The 19,148-nt window shown below is 32.6% G+C and overlaps 2 protein-coding genes across 3 annotated transcripts in view; both read right to left on the reverse strand.

The window, feature by feature from the left end:
• LOC126747534 (ATP-dependent DNA helicase Q1-like) overlaps positions 1–19,148 on the reverse strand; it is a 130,688-nt gene that overhangs the window by 102,982 nt on the left and 8,558 nt on the right. For both annotated transcript variants that reach the window (XM_050456252.1, XM_050456251.1), the window contains exons 2-3: positions 18,208–18,816; positions 3,105–3,316 (exon numbers count right to left, since the gene is read on the reverse strand). In XM_050456252.1, the coding sequence (XP_050312209.1) occupies positions 3,105–3,316; positions 18,208–18,816 (821 nt within the window). The remainder of the gene's footprint in view (positions 1–3,104; positions 3,317–18,207; positions 18,817–19,148) is intronic.
• On the reverse strand, positions 8,058–12,236 carry LOC126747546 (uncharacterized). The gene is made up of 2 exons (XM_050456270.1): positions 10,771–12,236; positions 8,058–8,959 (listed from the first exon to the last, which is right to left on the reverse strand). The coding sequence occupies exon 1, from the start codon at positions 11,966–11,968 to the stop codon at positions 10,916–10,918; it is 1,053 nt and encodes a 350-aa protein (XP_050312227.1). The 5' UTR covers positions 11,969–12,236; the 3' UTR covers positions 8,058–8,959; positions 10,771–10,915.

Below are 19,148 nucleotides of genomic sequence, written 5' to 3' on the forward strand. Positions count from 1 at the left end.
TATGATCAGCTGTTCGATTGGCACTTTGTTAGTGGGGTAAGGAAGATTAAATTTATCTCCTAAACTTAATAGGTATTTTACATCATTCGGAATGTCTATATTTGTTAAATTGATAATCCATTTATCATTAACATTGTAACTGGACAAGCAAATAAAAAAGTTCAAATCTTTACTTAGCAAACAACGTAATGATAGTTGCATGTCCAGTTACAATGTTAATGATAAATGGATTATCAATTTAACAAATATAGACATTCCGAATGATGTAAAATACCTATTAAGTTTAGGAGATAAATTTAATCTTCCTTACCCCACTAACAAAGTGCCAATCGAACAGCTGATCATAGACATTGAATACATTTTTGAAAAATTTGATGAACCAACTAGGATTGACTTGCGTAATAGGTGTATAAATATTATTACAAACCATATTAAGTCAAACAAATTTTGCAAAAATACTAACAATAATTTCAAGAAAAGTACAAGTAAAACTATACAATTTATACGTAGCCATAAAGAGCTTGTAATCACGAAAGCAGATAAGGGTAATTGCACCGTAATCCAAAACAAGTATGACTTTGACCAAAGGATAATTAATGCTCTCAATGATACTGAAACTTATAAAAAATTAAATAAAAATCCTACCATAAACATTCAAAGTAAAACTAACAAAATTATATCACAACTTTTTGATAAAAAAATGATATCGATTGAACAACAAAAATGGTTAAAAATTAATAATGGTGTCGCTCCCAAAATCTATTTTTTACCAAAAATTCATAAATTGGGGACACCACCCGTATCGTTGGATGTTGTTTCTTTATTTACTAATATACCGGTGGACCTAGTAACTGATATAATCACCCAAAAGTGGCATCTTATCCGGCCTAATACATCGCTAGACCTTGAAACAGTTGTTTTTCTTTTTAATTTTTGTATTAAGAATAATTATTTCCAACATGGTGAAAATTTCTATACCCAAATTTTTGGCCTAGGAATGGGAAACTGCATGTCCCCAATATGCTCAGACATTGTAATGGCACAACTACAAGATCAGTGTATTTCTGAACTATCTTTTAATGTACCTTTTTTCTGTAGGTACGTTGATGACATAATCACGGCAATTCCAAATAAAAAAGAAAACGAAATTCTATTAGTCTTCAATAGTTTCCATCCACGTTTGCAATTCACTATCGAACAAGAAATTAACTGTTGTCTTCCATTTTTGGATGTTAAAGTCATAAGATCCACAGATGGTACCATAAAAACAGATTGGTATCAAAAACCAACTTTTTCAGAACGCATTTTAAATTATTTTTCAGAACATCCTATGACACACAAAATAAATGTAATAAAAAACCTAAAACATCGGTGCTTGAGACTTTCTAGTCCAGAATATCATAAAAAAAAACCTTCATTATGTTCAGACAATTTTAAAGAAAAACAACTACCCCCTATCAATTATTAAAAAAATAATTAACGACACCGAGAACATTACTCAAAAAATTACACGAAACAATGAAAATAATCAATTGGCTTATTTCAAGATTCCTTACATTAACACACTTTCTCATAAAATTAAAAAGACCATACAATCAAAATCTGATGTTATTAAAATCTCAGAAAGAAGTGAAAACTCGGTAAGAAAACATTTCTTTACGAAGCTTTAAACTAAAGACGCCTTTGATTTACATTCTAACATTATTTATAAAATACCTTGCTCTGGGTGTGATGTGTGTTACATTGGTCAGACGGGTAGATATTTGAGGCAGCGCCTATACGAACATGAGTATGATTGTAGGAATTTAGCCCTTAAAAAAAACCCTACTGCTTTAGCTGAGCACAAAATGAATACAGGACACAATTTTAATTTTGGCAAGACTACAATTATGGGCCAACAGCAGCTTTTTAAAAAGAGACTTCTAGCCGAAATGATAAACATAAAAAAACATAATAATGCGGTAAATAAAAGAACGGATATAGACAATCTAAGTTCTTCTTATTTTAATCTAATAGATCAAATCAAAATGTAAACTTTTGGGACTGTTTTGGTTCTTATCACTAAAAAGAATGCGTCTATTGTGTTCTCGCATACCCGGTTTTTCTGGCTAGATGCTAAATTATTATTGTACACCGTAGAATCAATTTTAAAGCAACTGTCTGTGATGCAACCCATCAATTTAAACCGTTTTTGTTAAAAAAATAATATTTTATATATTCTATGTTACCTGTGTGTCCTGTAAACATGATTTTTTATGACAAGCAAAATCACACTGTTATGTAAGCAATTTTATCATTTTTTTTTTGTTGTGTATTTTTTTTTTTAATTCAAATCTAAGATTTTGTTGTTTTTTTTTTTTTTTTTTTGTTTTTCTGTTTTTTTCTCTTTTTTTGGTGGTATCAACATAACCCCAAAAAGTTGAATTTTGTTTATATCAATAATCTTTTTTATTGTGTCTTTTTTGTTACCTTAGGGCCCTGATGAAGCAATAAAATTATTGCGAAACGTTGGCCAGTACATAAAGTGACGTTTGTTTTTATTCCTTCGATCCCATCCCACAACTAAACTCAAGATTATTATTATTATTATTATTATTATTATTATCGTGCTTATGCATGATGTTTTTCTTAAATAAATAAATGTATTTGTATTTATGGCTTATATTATTTATTTTTTGGGATTTGCAAAAACAAATGGATGACAAAATTGAAATCATTGTATCAGATTTATATAAAATCACTTATCAAATTAAAACTATCTCTCAAAAAGTTTTATTTTGTAGACCTGCATAATCAATGAATCAGTTTCTAATCTATTAAAAAAAACTTTCGGAAAATTATGGTAATACAAAACTTCGATCTACTATATGTAGAGTACGTTAAGTGTACTTAAAGTTTTATTTGAGCTCTACTATTATGATTAAAACAACAAATTGAAGTATGCCAGTCTTTAATTCAAAAATTCATCTTTCCGATGATTTACATTTAATAAAAATATAAAAAAAAATTAAAAATAAAAAAGTGCAAAGGAGTCCAAAAAAACATGTATTTCAAGTCCTTCAAGCGAAACCTTAAAAATAATAAGTTTTATATGTGGTGCATACCTTGTAAAACAGGTTTGGCCTGTTATATGGGGAAGTAATGATTACCGAGTCAGGAATTTCTAGAATTTTTTGAATGTCCACAATTACAGCGGGTGTCGCAGTGGCTGTCAATCCAAGAATTGGAATATCTGGAAATTGGCTTTTCAAAAGGGACAATGCCATATAATCTGTTCTAAAGTCGTGGCCCCAATTGGAGCAACAATGAACTTCATCTAAAAAATATTGTTTCGATTAAAAACGAGCTACAAAGGAACGAAGATGGATCAAACTCAAACAGGGGGTCATTTTCAATCAAAATCACCCTCTATGTTCTTATGCAATTGTAAATAGTTAAACGGTATAGTAGGTTGGTGCATTTTTAAATTCCAGCACCTTATTAAATAAAAGCCTTTAAAATAAGTACTTAACTTTGTAATTTTTTTTCGAGAAAAATGTAAGCCATAAGAGTGATCCTGTAGCTTAAAAACGTCTACGATTTATACTGATTCTAGCAAGGTACAACTTAAATGCATTATTTGTTATTGTCTAATAAAATTTTGATTCTTTCAAGGAATAGGCAAAAAAAATCTTGAAAAAATAAATAAAGGTACTCACAAAGTAGTTCAAAAAAGTTCAAAAAAGACATATTTTTAATAAATGGGTCAATGTATTCATTGATCGATTAATCTGCAGCTTTTTGTTTGAAGAATGTTGATTGGTCGTGATAATTTAAATGGGTAGTATTGTGTTGTCCAGGTCTCGGCTAGGTAATTGCTATTTTGTATTATTTTTGTATTATAAGTTAACGCATGATGCCTTATACCGTCCGTGAGAATGCACAAATATGCAATGTGTTTATTTGTTGCCAAAATGCATTATGTTTATGGGTTTTGTAATGGAAACGTTCGAACGACTGAAAGGGAAAAGCGTGAACGATATCCCGACTACAGGGTGTTTCAACGCATTTATGGAGGAGCAGATTCCTGAAAATCCTCACAGAACAGGAAAACCTTCAACTAGTGTTCTTCGCATATCAAGACGGTCTAATATTCCGAGAACAACAGTTCACCGTATTCTACGAAGAAACCAGTTGCACCCCTATCATGTACAAAGGCTTTAAGATCTATTAGCGGGTGATTACGACAAGAGGGTGGAAAATTTGTAAAGAAAGGCTTCGTCGCAATAGGTAGAACCCACAATTTTTTAACAAAATTTTATGGTCAGACGAATCTAGTTTTCACAGGGCGGCAATATTAAATATTCATAATTTAAATCAATTTTATTTCATTAATTGGGCCGTTTGAACTACCGGCCAAATTAAATGGCAAAATCTATAGAAGATTTTAGGAACTATAAACTTACCTCTTTTTATTTTTTTAATGGAACACGTTGTATATACAGCGTGTCCTATTTTCTATGCGTGACTATTGCTATTTCCGAAACTATAGGAGATACGAGGGCAGTTAAATTAGAAAAAAAATTTGATACTTATTTTAAATCCTTTTACAGCGTTGCAAAATGTCCATTAGTTTGTGAATTACATGGTGATTTATAAAAAACGCCAAATTGTATTTTAATTATTATTTTCAAAACTATTGGTTTTCGACACTTACTTTTAATTATAAAGTTTTATAAATTTTTGTGCTCTACAAAACTTTAATTTTCACCTTAATTTTTTTTTGGCAACGGCTATCAACTTTTTTTTTCAAAACGGACCTGCATTTTTTATAACTTATTTTGAATTGCATTTTTTATTCCCTTTAAAATGATTTACCTCGTTCATATGTTTCCCAACGTTTCAACGTGTATCATCATCAGGAATTTTTCCTTAGGGCGGATCTTACTTTTTTAATTGCTAAAAACTTAAATAATTTTTAAATTTTTATTTTTTTCCTCATGATTTAAAATTAAATTAATTAAAAGATTAAGCTTATTAAACTAGTTGTTATTTGTGTTAAACCCGATGCACCCTCATCTAAACGTTAAAAAATGTACTTTAAAATTATGATACTTATTGATATTATCCATTCAATTTAGTTGGCTATGACAGTAGTTGAAGTCTGCGTTGTCATGGTTACTAAACAAAAATTATATTTTTGACAGAACTCATCAATCTTTTGCGGCAGTTTTTATTCATGTTAATATTTGTTGGATTGGTAATAACGGTCCTATAAATTGGCCCACAAGATCACCTGACATAACACCCATGGATTTTTCTATATGAGGTTTTATTAAGAACCAGGTTTATTAAACTACGCCTCAAAATGTAGAGGACTTAAATTTAACAATAAGAGAAGCGTGCAATAAAATTTCAATTCATTCAACAACATTCAAACAAAAGGGTAACTAAAATAGTTTCGGTCATCCTCCACTAAATTTATTAGAAAAACTATCTATCCTACATGTTTCGGACATATAAGATGTCCATCATCAGGGATCTATAAAGAACCGAGGAAACTTATAAGCTAAAGATTAAAAGATTTGAAATAACTATACTATAATATTTCAACACTTTTAATCTTTAGCTTATAAGTTTCCTCGGTTCTTTATAGATCCCTGATGATGGACATCTTATATGTCCGAAACTATTTTAGTTACCCTTTGACATATTAACTCCACTGCAAATATGGACTACTTCTTCAAATTCAAACAAAAATTGTAACCGATGCGCGCAAACGCTTACAAAATAATGGTGGTCATTTCGAACATTTAGATTATTAAGAATTTATTTCATTATTATGTACATATTATTTAATAGCCTTTATTTATTTTTAATAAGTTTTGGATTTATTTTTGTTTATTATTATATTGTTTATTAAAAATAAATTTCTTATAAAGTTAGTCAGATCATTGTTGTAATATTTATTTTTTTAATTACCTCCTTTTAATATTGATGTTTTAACATTTGGAAGCAATTATGTTATTCGGCAGATGATTATTGAATATTTAAATTGATGACAGCTAAACAAATTGTACAGTCTGTAAAGGTTATTTAAAAAACCAAGTCATTTTGTGTCTAAAGTGGAATTATTATTAATATTGCCACTTTTATATTATTTTAGCATTTATACATATTTTTAATTACCGATTAAAAAAAAACTTTTTTGTATATTAATAAGTAATTAATTTGGAAGTTAAAAAAATCAGGCCCGCATTAAAGAAAAATTCCCGATAATGGTTATTAATACGTCGAAACGTTGGAAAACGTATGAATGAGATACATAATTTTAAAAGGAATAAAAAATGCAGGTCCGTATTTAAAAAAAGAAGTTGATAGCCGTTGCCAAGATACCAAACTCACAAAAAAAAATTAAACGTGAAGTTTGGTAGAGCATAAAAAAATCTAAAACTGTCATTAAAAGTAAGTTTCTAAAATCAATATTTTTGGAAATAATAATTAAAATAAAATTTGGCGTTTTTTATAAATCACCCTGTAACTCACAAACTAATAAACATTTTGCAACGCTATAAAAGGATTTAGAATAAGCATCAAAATTGGCAACTTTCTTCTAATTTAACCGCCCTCGAATCTCTTATAGTTTCGGAAATAGCAATAGCCACACATGGCAAATAGAACACCCTGTATATTTATGTATATTAAATTAAAGACCTTTTTCTTCTCATTTCAAAAATATATAGTATATTACCGTTTGGTTTAGCTTTTCTCCAAATATTTAGGGTTAAAAAAAAATTGTTTGACTAAATCCCCGTTACTATGACGTTCGTCGTTAATAAAAAAGTAAATAAAGTTATTTATCGGGCTGTCACTGTTAATGTTTTTTCTATATTTTTTGAATATATATATAAGGAAAAAGAAAAGATTTTTTACAAATACAACAATAATGGTGCCGAAGCAAGCGGGACGCTGAATATCACCGTATTCAGAGAAAAAAAACACGATTAGCTAACGCGGTCTTCAATTTAAAGAGTGCTACATAAATATGGATATCATCTTTACAAAATGATACTTGCACAAAATTTTAATGAAAATAGATATCTTCAGTTTTTAGAAGAAATTTCTCCTAAAGAATAAACCAATAATATATAGCATCACGACGGCGCCCCGCCTCATAACTTTATGCCAGTAAGATTTTTTTTTAAATAATCGTTTTAATGAGGGGATTGGAACTCTTGGTTGTATTAACTGGCCACCAAATAGTCCAATAGCCTTTTCGATGGACGTATCGAAAAAATTAAGTTTATACAGAAAGAAGTGAAAATTTGGGGGATTTAAGGGAAATAATTTAACGATCAAATGAACTTACCTGAAGTTCGATCGAAATTATATTAGTCAGCCAGTCCAAAGATGTTAATTATTTTACCATGTAGTCCGCCTTTTCGCGCTACTATCCACAAGATTTTAAAGTACAATTTCGCTCCGTATTCCCCCATCATCGCACCAGACTCGAGGCACTCTTTCCAATAATCCTCATTCTGTTAAAAGTAGTCCTATAGTTTTTGATTCATAACCTTCGGGTGTGGTTGGGAGGGAGATTAACATCTTTGGACTGGCTGACTAATATAATTTCGATCGAACTTCAGGTAAGTTCATTTGATCGTTAAATTATATGTCGTCAGCCAGTCCAAAGATGTTAATTATTTTACCATGTAGGATGTTTAAAGATTAATGAAGGTTATGAATTAAAACATCATAATCATATCAAATCCCAAAATGTGTATATAGGAGACCCATTTTATTTGACAAAACTTCCATATATATAGATTAAATGCTTACAGCTTAAATCCAGTCTGCAACTTAATTTTAAATTAAAATATTCGCATAAATGCATATGTTAAATAAAAATATACATTTACATGTGCAGCAAAAAATTTAAGTGTAGACAGAATAAACAAAATATAAACAAAATAACAAATTAACTGTTAAAAATACAAAAAGCAAATTGGTCTCTTTCTATTAGAGGCCGATCATAAAACTTCGCAAAGGTACTCGAACTTTTGCTCCATCCAGCAGAATCTTTAATAAGATCTATCGATACGCCAGCTCTTCGGGCTGAAGATGTCGAAGCATGCCTTCCTGAGTGCGATGTAAATATATTCGTATCAATACCAGCTAGATCTAAGGTACATTTTACCCAACGACTGAGGGTTGGTTTTGAAGCAGTCTTATGTGGCTTTTGAATGGTTATAAATAGATAGTCACTATCTTTATTCCTCAGATTCTCTGTAAGTTTCAAGTATTGATGTAAGCAAGAGACAACGCATTGATTTGGCAATTCTTCAAATTTTGGTAAATGAAGGCAAGGTTGTTTTACATTTACACCGGACGTTTTAATTCTATCTTCAATTAGAATTTGAAGTCCTCCTTTGTAAGGTCTAATATTTGGAACTCTAATAAGGCTAATGGTTTGTAGCCTTTGACCTGTGGCCAGTACTAAAAGAGTAACCAACTTATAAGATAACTGTTTTAAATTCTCGGCAGGATTTTTGTCGAAATAATCAAAAATAGTTTTTAAATCCCAAATAGAATTATAACGAGGTGTTTGGGGCCTCATCCTTAAAACGCCCTTCATAAACCGTTTAATTATTGGGTTCTCTCCTATTTTAATAGGCAAAATTAAAGATAGTGCTGCTCTGTGAGAGTTAAATGTACCATATAAATTCTGGGATTTACTTAAAACATTCTGTAAAAACAGTATTACCTCTTTTATATTTGCTTCAAACATGTTGAGATTTTGTTCTTTACAAAACTCCCACCAAAGTTTGTAAGTGACTCCGTATTGTTTAATGGTTGCCTCCGATAGTGAGAGTAATGTTGTCTCAATGGCACACTCCGGTACTTGTTGTAGTATTAGAGACTTCCGGATAGTCTCGCGGCTACCAAGGTAAGACTCGCAGATAATGGGTGGGGCTTTTTGCTAAAAGGACAAACCAAAAGATTGAGGTGTGGTTCAAGTAAAATGGGGTCTTCGACGCAAAGTTTTACGAAAAGTGGATACCATGCTTGAGATTGCCAATACGGTACCACTAAGATACCCTCAGCCTTGTCTTGTATTATTTTTTGTAAAACCCTTAAAATTACCGCGAATGGAGGGAAGGCATAAAAATGTAAATTTTTCCATGAAAGGGTGAAAGCATCGCAAGCATAGGCACCTGGGTCTCTTAGCCAAGAAATGTATTTTCTACATTTGAAATTACTACTGGAGGCAAATAAGTCCACATCTGGAACCCCGAACCTTCGAGTAATACGATCAAATGCATAATTAGCTAAAGACCATTCAGTCTCGGATTGTAAAGCTCGCGACTCTAAGTCTGCCTTCCAGTTGTCCTTGGTATTAATATAGGATGCAAAAACCCATAAATTGCGTTGCTCGCACCACTGCCAAATCATTCTGGATAGATCGTGCAGGTTAGGGTATTTTACGCTGCCCATGCGGTTTATACAGGCCACGGCTGTTGTATTGTCACAACGTACCAAAATGTTGCAATTTCTCAATGATCTAGCAAAACATTTAAGACCTATAAAAATAGCTTGAAGTTCCAAGAAATTTATGTGGTTCTTTTTATCTTCAAAAGTCCACCAACCATGAGTTCCCTCATTATTACAATAAATTCCCCATCCAGAAAGTGAAGAGTCTGTGAAAATTTCTAAATTAAAGGAATCTTGTTTGATATCGTTATAAGAATAGTCGATGTTTTGCAACCACCATGAGAAATCTGATAAGGAAGGAATTATCATAAATTTATTAAAATTCATATCATTTTCCTGGAGAGCTTTTAATTTTTCCCTTTCGAATAATTTCGTATACAGCCAGCCATATTTTATTGCAGGACAGGCTGAAATTAATAATCCTATAAATTGAGCAAATTTCCGGATTTTTGTTTTATTAGTTTCTTGAAAATATAAAATCCAGTGTTTAATGTTTTCCCTTTTTTCTAAAGGAAGCTCTATTTTTAAGGAGTTAGTATCAAAAATGAAGCCTAAAAATTTACACCTTTTTGAAGGTACCAAAATGCTTTTTTCTGGGTTTATGATGAAACCTAAAGATTTTAGAATATTTATAACTCTTTCAGATTTAATTTTACAATCCGTAAAAGTTTCACCAAAAATTAAAAAATCATCCAGATAATTTACACATATGATGTTCTGCATTCTAAAATATTGTACAACTGGTTTAAGGATTTTAGTAAATCCATGAGGCGCTGATGATAAGCCGAAGGGTAGGCACGTAAATTCATATAATTGATTTTTAAAGACGAAACGCAAATATTTTCGATATTCATTTGACATAGAAACCAAAAAATAAGCGTCTTTCAAATCAATGGAAACTAGAAACCAATCTTTCTGAATGAGCCTTAAAACAGTTCTAATATCTTCTAGTTTAAAATGGGGAGCTTCGACAAATACATTAAATTGTTTTAAATTGAGAATAAATCGCTTTTTCCCATTTGATTTTTCAGCTAAGAAAAAGTTTGATAAAAATTGATCGTAAAGTGGCTCGCACTTGACAATCGCCCCCTGTGTTAGTAATTTATCAATTTCCTTTGATAGAAATTCTTCATCTGTTTTAGTAAGAGATATAGATCTAGGGGGATTAGTTTGGATTGGCGGCTTGCTTAAGGGAATGTCGTAACCTTTAATCCATCTTAAAATAATGGAATTTGAAGTTATAAATTTCCAATTTTCGCAAAACTTTGAAAGTCGACCAGCAGTTCGGTATAAACATACCTCGTTTATTTCCTTCCTCTGTATCTCTCTCTGAAGTTGTCCTTCGAGGTTCGCCCTTTCTGCTGTCCCGTCTCCCTCGATTGACGGGCAGGGCGATACCGGTTTAAATTTTTATATGGTTTCCCTTTATCTGCCCCCTCCCCTTTCATCTCTTTTTTCCTAAAACCACCTGCGACCCTAGGAGCTTTAAACCCAGATGTTGAGGGAATAGGTTCATGTCTTTGCTGGCCGTTTGCAAAGTCTTAGCTGCTTTAATTTTTTCGCAAATATCTGGTCCAAAAAGGAGGTCAGAGGGAGGACATTTTTCTAGGAGTTCCTTGGTATCCTTATTCATATAAGGATAAATGAAAGAGCGTCGTGCCATGGTTAAATCATAAAATAGGCTCGTAAGAAGACGCCCTGTATCTGATAAACCAGGTAGTAAGACTTCTTTGCATAGTGGAGGCATATTATCCGCTTCGTTTAGGATGCCGTCAATATTTTTTCCTAAAATAGCTAAGCCCATACCTAATTTTGTCTGAAATTGGACATATGCATTATCCTTATTTCTAATGTTTTGAGGAATAATAGCGTATGATTCTGGGTTTAGTGTTGGAGGAACTAATAACGGGCAATTAACCGGTATTTTGTATTTTTGTAAAATACCAGTAGTATCCGCCTCAGACAGTCCTTTTATTAAAATATTACTCCAACGACTTGCTAAGGCAGGGTGCACTTTAACTTGTTCAGAATCCTTTATAGACGGATCATCACCCAAAATGTTGAGAACCTCCTCTGGTAAGTCATAATCATTGTGAATTAATAGTTCATCTGTTGGAGATGCCACGCCGCTTGGACTATGGGCTATACTCTCATCGTAATCTAATGTGCTTGCCAAGCCGCGCGGGTCTTGGGCTACACTCGAACTATTATTAAAATCTGAAATCACCGGACTATTGTCAGCCTGTTTTTGCCGCACGGACCGACTAGGCGTGGAAAGTCTAGATCGAGCCACAGTGGGGGAGCGAGAACGGCCGACCGAAGTCGAGCGGCCTCGACGCTTCGTCCGTTCCGCTGGGAAACGGGATCGTGAGCGTGACCTCGATCGTTTTTTAAGAAGAGATTCTAATTTAGCAAGTCTTTTATGCAGTTTTTTATGTTTTGAATCGCTATCCGATTCACTACTAGAAGACCGATGTCTTCTCTTATGTTTCCCCATGCTAAAAGGAGTTTACTTTTTAATTTTATGCAATATAATTATGTACTTACGCGTAATTAATCTCGTCGTCGAGGCTGACGAAAACACAACACAACGCTCGCGTGTAGCACAAGAAGACGAATGAGGATTATTGGAAAGAGTGCCTCGAGTCTGGTGCGATGATGGGGGAATACGGAGCGAAATTGTACTTTAAAATCTTGTGGATAGTAGCGCGAAAAGGCGGACTACATGGTAAAATAATTAACATCTTTGGACTGGCTGACGACATATAATCCAAAGAAATATAAGCTACTTAAATGAAGAACATTCAGTTGGGCAACAAATGTTTGAGTCCACTCAACATAAATCATAAAATTTATAGGATTATTATTATTACATAAATATGCTTATTATTCATCAAATCAATCAATTCGATAGTATTCATATGGTTTCATGCTTTTAATTTAGATTTCATGGAGAAACATCACACAGAAGTATGTAGTATGCACTGCTTATTAAATGCAATAGACATAGACAATTAGACATGCAATGGTTAATTTAATAAGGCATAGACTATAAAAATGGCCCTGAGGCATTACTTTGCCGTTATGTGTAAAATAGTTGATGGTATCAAAAGATCAATCGGGTGTTAAACAAGCAATAATTTCCAGCAGTTAGAATTAATTCATTCGATCGTTCTCAAAACTATAAGGAAAAGTTAGAAAGTCAAAAAAATCATAAAGCCGTCAGAAAGTTCACCTAGAACCGATAGCCCTAGAAAAACAGCTCTTAAAGTTGACTTTAAGAGTTGAAATTAAAGCCTTGGCTCTTGAAAATTCATTTAAGACAATAGTGGACAAAAAGTTTCAACTGGACGAAGTAGATTCATGATAGAAAAGAGTTAATTTTTTTTCTTCGGATGGTATTTTATAGATCAGGCGTCCCAAAATACAAGTTTTGATCCAATGAATAGTTTGGATCAAATCTTGGCCACTGTTAAGCATGGAGGTGGAAAGGTACAAATTTGGAGGTGCTTCTCTGATATTGAAATGGACCCACCCTATTGTCAAAATTGGCAGGATTATAGATCGGTAGGGGTAATATGGGGAAAACCGACCAGACGGGCAATACCGACCACGCCGATTTTGATTTAAAAAAACCTTTAAAACAATTTTAGTACAGCGACACCTATGATTTTATAAATTTTTCCACGTAAATCTTTTTGATTTTTTGTAGGTTAGGTTAATGTAATCAGACTATAATGTCGGGTAAAATCGACCATACTGATCGGTTTTACCCGACGTTGGTTGGTTTTACCCGATTATTAACAAAGTTTTTTTTCTCTTAATAGATTTGTTTCAACATGCCTTTTAAATACCATAGGAAAACTAATCGAGCTTCCTGGAATATTAAAGACATGACGTCAGCCATTAATGCCGTTCAAAATAATACTTTAGGCATAAGGAAGGCCGCCAGAACCTATAATGTGCCCTATGGAACTCTACAAGACCGTCTTAGGGGAAAAGTTGATAATGTAAAAAAGCCTTGGAAGGCAGACAGTATTAAGTCCTGTTCAAGTGGAAGACCTAGCAAACTATATAATTAAAATGTCTAAAATGTTTTATGGGTTGTCTAGGTTTCAAATCAAGAAAATTGTGTTTCAATTTGCACAATCTAATAATATACCTAATAACTTCAATAAGGATCTAAGAGTATGTGGCATTATGGTTTCTTGAAACGTCATCCTTAGATCTCCCTTAGAAGACCTAAAAGTACATCGCTAAATCGAGTTAAGGGATTTAACAAGAAAGAAGTTGATTTATTTTTTACGAATCTCCCTCAAGCGTATGAAAAGCATAAATTCAGAGCTGACCGCATTTACAATGCAGATGAAACTGGAATAACTCCTGTTCATTTTCCTCCCAAAATTCTAGCTGTCAAAGGACAACGTCAAGTTGGCGCCATTACGAGTGGGGAGCGTGGCAAATTAGTTACTGTGTTTTGTGCCATGAGTGCTGCGGGGGGACTATATTCCCCCTATAGTTATATTTGGCAGAGCAAGAATGAAGTATGAGCTTACGAAAAATGGCCCAGTAAATGCAATTTACAAAAATTCTAAAAATGTGTGGATCAATGAAGAACTCTTTTTGGAATGGCATCAACAGTTTGCTACACACACTAAGTGCTCAATTAATGATAGGGTCTTACTTATTATCGACAACCATTGCACATTAAATGTCTACAACTTTTGTAGAGAAAATGGAATAGACATAGTAACCCTACCTCCTCACACATCACACAGGTTGCAGCCATTAAATGTTTGCTTTTTTGGGCCCTTAAAAACTGCGTATAATCGTGAGTGTGATTATTTTTTAAAGGCTCAAAATTATCAAAAATTGATCGGACAGATATATATTGCTGAATTATTTAAAAAAGCATATAATAAAACAGCTACAATAGAAAAAGGTGTAAAAGGATTTGAGACCACAGGAATATGCCCAATGAATCGAGAGGTAATAAATGAAGAAGAATTTGTTGTCATTGAAGAAGAGGAAGGAAAAAACAAAACATTAGGCAAGAAACATAACAATATCGACAAAGAAAAAAAACATATGCCTATCAACTACTGATATGAACGAACCTCAACCAGGGCCATCTGGATTGTGTCAGTTCAAGAAGCCACAGCAAAATAAAAGTGATAGTGATTCCAGCGATTCGGAAGCAAGTCTAATCTCTTTCACCGATGAGGACACCGATAATGAACCAGGCAGGACCATTGGTACAACTATCTCATTTACAGATATTCAACCAATGCCACGCTTTTTAAGATCGGTAGAAAATAACCGAAAGAAAGCGCACTCTCAATTCTTTACTTCAACTCCCAACAAAGAAGAATTGGAAGTTAAGGACAAAATGAAAGCCAGAAAGAAAGAAGTAGAAGCTAAAGGAACAAAAAGAAAAATAATAAGCAGTGGTAATCAGAACGAAGAAAAAAAGAATACAAAGAAAGTACAAAAACCGGAAGAAGCGACTGAACCATGCATCATATGTACGGAATTTGGAAAAGATAAGGAATGGTGGGTGACCTGTCCTTGTGGAAAATCTTCGCACGCTGAATGTGCCGGGGTGGAAATCACACAGGTGTATATATATCATTTTTGCCAACTCTAAAGTGGTAATTTTTCAGTGTTTATTTGTGTATATTATATTTAAGTTTATTTAGTTTATAAGGTAATTTGTTTTCTAGAATTATATTTATTTTATACCTATTAAACGTTATAAGCAAACAAAGGCGTTTATACTGTTTTTCTTGTTTTATATTGCACGGTCGATATTACCCAACGCATATGGTTAATAGCGACCAGATATGGTAACACTATTTTTTTCAATAAAACTTAAACTTTTTTAAAACATGTTTTACTACTTATGCATTATTTTCCTATTCCCAAAACTAATATTTTTTTGAAAAAATTAGGACCCAATACCTAATATATTATTAATAGAAATTATTTTTTCTTAAGTGATCGATATTCCCCATACTCCCCCTATAAATATCTAGAAATATTAACTGGTAATATGTTGTCATATGAAGAAGTTGTTGCTATTGAGTGCCAAACAGTAGAAGCTGTTTGGAAATCAATAGCCAAGGAAACCTTAAGGAATCTAACCGGATCTATGAAGAGAAGATGCCTCGCAATTGAAGACGCAAGTGGATGAAGGATTCATGTCACAAAAAAAATAATATGAGAAAAATGGGTTTAAAGTTTTCGATGTATTACTTTTTTTTAGAAGGTTTAAAAAAAATACTGTCAGCATATCTAAACAGATGTTTAATAAAAAATTTTAGTTATCTTTATTAGAAACGCAAAATATTTTTAATAGCTATTTTTTTGAAAGCAATTTTAAAGTTACATAAGCTCTTTATCAATTAAAAAAAAACAGAATTTTAATTTACAAAAATGGATGAATGATTTAAGTCACACCATAGGTAACATAGATCTTTTATCAAATAGGATATTATATAAATAAACGGAAACTCAAATTGATAAAGGGTTTATAATTCTTAAAACTGTTCTTCGTTGCGCATTTTTAGTTTTTTTTTGTCTTGGAGACATCGTCTGCATTATCAATGATTTTTTGATAAAAATATCGGAACTCCTCATGGACATAATAAAAGTTGCTCTTTTAGATTTAAAATTTTTTCTGCTGAAATGATGTTAGTTTTGGATTTTATAATATTTAGTGTAAAATCCTCAGCCTTGATCCTCTGACACCTAGGTTTAAGAATGTCAACCTTCAAAAAGGGAGTATTCTCATCCAAAGTTGATTTGTATAAATAACTTCCATATTCTTCCACTCGAATCCATTTAATACCGTCACGAAAGCACACTTGCTGATTTAAGGTATTCTTTTTCTTGTTTACAAGGTGCATTTTTTCGGAAATATCCTCAATTTTTTTAAAATGATCTGTCATATCAAATACCACAGAGTTCTTAACACTTGCCGATTTGATAAGATCTCGATACGCTTGAGGAGTATAGATGTTGGCATGTTTTCGCAGCACCTTTTCTATACGACCAAAGTCCCGGTCAGAATCCATGTAAGAGTGCCCTACTTCAGGAAACTTATGGTCAATTGTTTTGCAATATCCTTTTAGAATAAAGTATTGATAAAGGGTAATCATATTGAAATTCTTATTTTGGCCCGCGCATGAATCTGACCAAATAGTTAAGTAGTCAATGGTGTTTGAAATTACAAACACTTGAACGCATGTGTGCAGACAGCTACCTATTTCTAAACTCCCTTTCGTTGACACATCCTCCGTCCAAGTCAAAAAAAATTGTTTGTCACCTAACTTGCTAACCGCATGTACTCCGAAATTATAAAGCCAGAGTTGTCTTAAGTAAAAACTTTTGGAGGTAGTTAATTTTGGCAAAGGCATCGTCTGCTGCAGATCCATAGTTACTAAATACACTGTATTGGGGCTTTTTTCGGCATTCATCATATCTCGTTTTTGTTGTTGATAAGCCTGCTTGTAATATTCTTTGTGCTCTTCATTGTCTAATTTTGCATCACATGTGCAGCAGGTGTCGCTTTTTGGCTGCCCAAAAGAAAGATTAAAGTGTTTTGAAAAAATTTTACTATAAGTGCACTGTTTCACCAAATATTTTTTAGGGAGCTTTTCTCCGAGGGAGCCGATTCTAAGATTTTTTTTTTAAATATTTGTAATGAAGTAGGAAGTTTGTTAAAAAATTAAAAGTTCTTTACTTTTGCTCGGTACTGTATGTGTATGCTGAAAAAAATTTGAAATCGACGCCGCCCCGAAACCTTTAACTTCTTTCCATTTCTTAAAAATTATCATTATCAATTAATTAATTCATTATCAAAATTGCATACTTAATAATATATTTATTACGTAGCCATTTTTTTCAGATATAAGTAATGACTTAATATTCTAGAAAATTAAAGTACTCAACCACAACCATAATTGTTATCTAAAGTTTTTCTATTAAGTTAGCGGATTTAAAATCCGCTTACCGCCGTTATTTTAAATGCGCCGTTAGAATAATCATACCGCTATGGCAAACTGAGGTCTTGGGTGCAACAATGCTTCACATACTTGCACTTGCACTGGTCGTGAGGGAGAACGTATTTTTTGAAGTGAAAGCTAGTGAACGTAGGAGTGTATGTATATATGTTATATTGGATCTTCCCATGCACGTGGGCGACCTTTCTCATGGGAACCGCTAAATCAGCATCCTTGAATCGGATCACACCATATTATGAAATCTACAGTTCTCACGTAGTCAGCAGTTAGATTTAGTATAAATAGGTTTAAGTTTTATTGTGAAATATAGATTAATTATAGGCAGAAACTATGCCAGTTTAAATTTTAATATTTAACAAATAGATTTTTTTTAAAAAGTGGTTCTTGAGTTGTGCGAGATAACATATATATATATAAAAGTCTGACCAACTAAGATCTTGGCTGCAAAAGTCAATGTATTAACTTGTAATAACAAATCTAAGTCATATGTTAAAAAGAGACTGACAGCATTAAGTAACAGCAGTACTAAGTAGAATATTACTTACTTTACCCCTTCTAGTAACTATAGAGTTTCGACCAATTAAAAGTAGAGAAGAAGGCACCCAATAAAGAATTGGCCAGTCGTTTATACAAAAAAATCAAAAGGCTTTAATTTTTTAAGCCCATGAAAAAATAATAAAAAGTAATATATTTGAAACATTAAAAAACTTACCTATGACAAATCGACCCAAATTTCTTTCCTTGTATAACTTTGTTAAATTATTCATGAATATTTTCGTTTTGGCGAAATACTCAGGTGTTAACAGAATGATATTCAATTTATTATCTTTAAGGTCCCTCATTACCTCCTGTTTCTCTGTGGAGGACTTCTCTGAGTTAATAGTAGCAACCTTCATACCGATTGTATTCAAATATCGTAATTGATCTTCAATCAAGGAAATCAAAGGTGATATTACTACGGTTAACTTCTTCTCATATGCGGCTGCCATTTGGTAAATTAAACTTTTGCCTCCTGCTGTTGGCATTATTACCAGCACGTCCTTACCCGACAATGTTGCATTTATAGCTGCAAGTTGTTGAGGCCGAAAGTCGCCAAACTGAAATTTTTCTCTAAGGAGCTGTTTTAATGACTCGCTCCAAGAATAATCTTGGGTCCATTCGGAGGCTTTTGAACGTTTGTTTTTTAAGCAACTTAGAGCGTACTGAACACGTAGTTCCTCTTTTTCTTGCTTGATTATCTTAATCTTGGCAGATATTTTGGAATGCTCTTCTTGAAGTTTCTGTAACTCTTGATCCAACTTGTTTTGTTTCTGAATATATGCTAAAAGAGAATTTATTGGTAAATATTAAAAAATCACATTATTTTATTAAAATCACGTTTGGTGAATTTTAACAAAAAATATAAATATCACATATATCGTCGTCGTAAAGTCAAAACCTCGTATCTCAATTTTTTGCGTTTTCGAGTTACGAGCATAGTACATGTCAATAAATTCTTTAGTGTTAAATGCAAAACCTCTTATCAAAATTAGACGTTATGCGACGGCGCAGTAAATAAGTAATAAATACTCGTATCTGAAATATGCTTATCGTGAAATGTAAAAACCCTGTATCTCGCATATTCCCGTTTAAACGTTGCAACGTGCACAAGGA

The sequence above is a fragment of the Anthonomus grandis genome, chromosome 19, assembly GCF_022605725.1.
Source record: "Anthonomus grandis grandis chromosome 19, icAntGran1.3, whole genome shotgun sequence".
NCBI lineage: Eukaryota > Metazoa > Arthropoda > Insecta > Coleoptera > Curculionidae > Anthonomus > Anthonomus grandis.

Excerpts from the sequence above, each read along its gene's own strand:
- LOC126747546 (XM_050456270.1), bottom strand. The coding sequence starts at position 11,968 with ATGGGGAAACATAAGAGAAGACATCGGTCTTCTAGTAGTGAATCGGAT.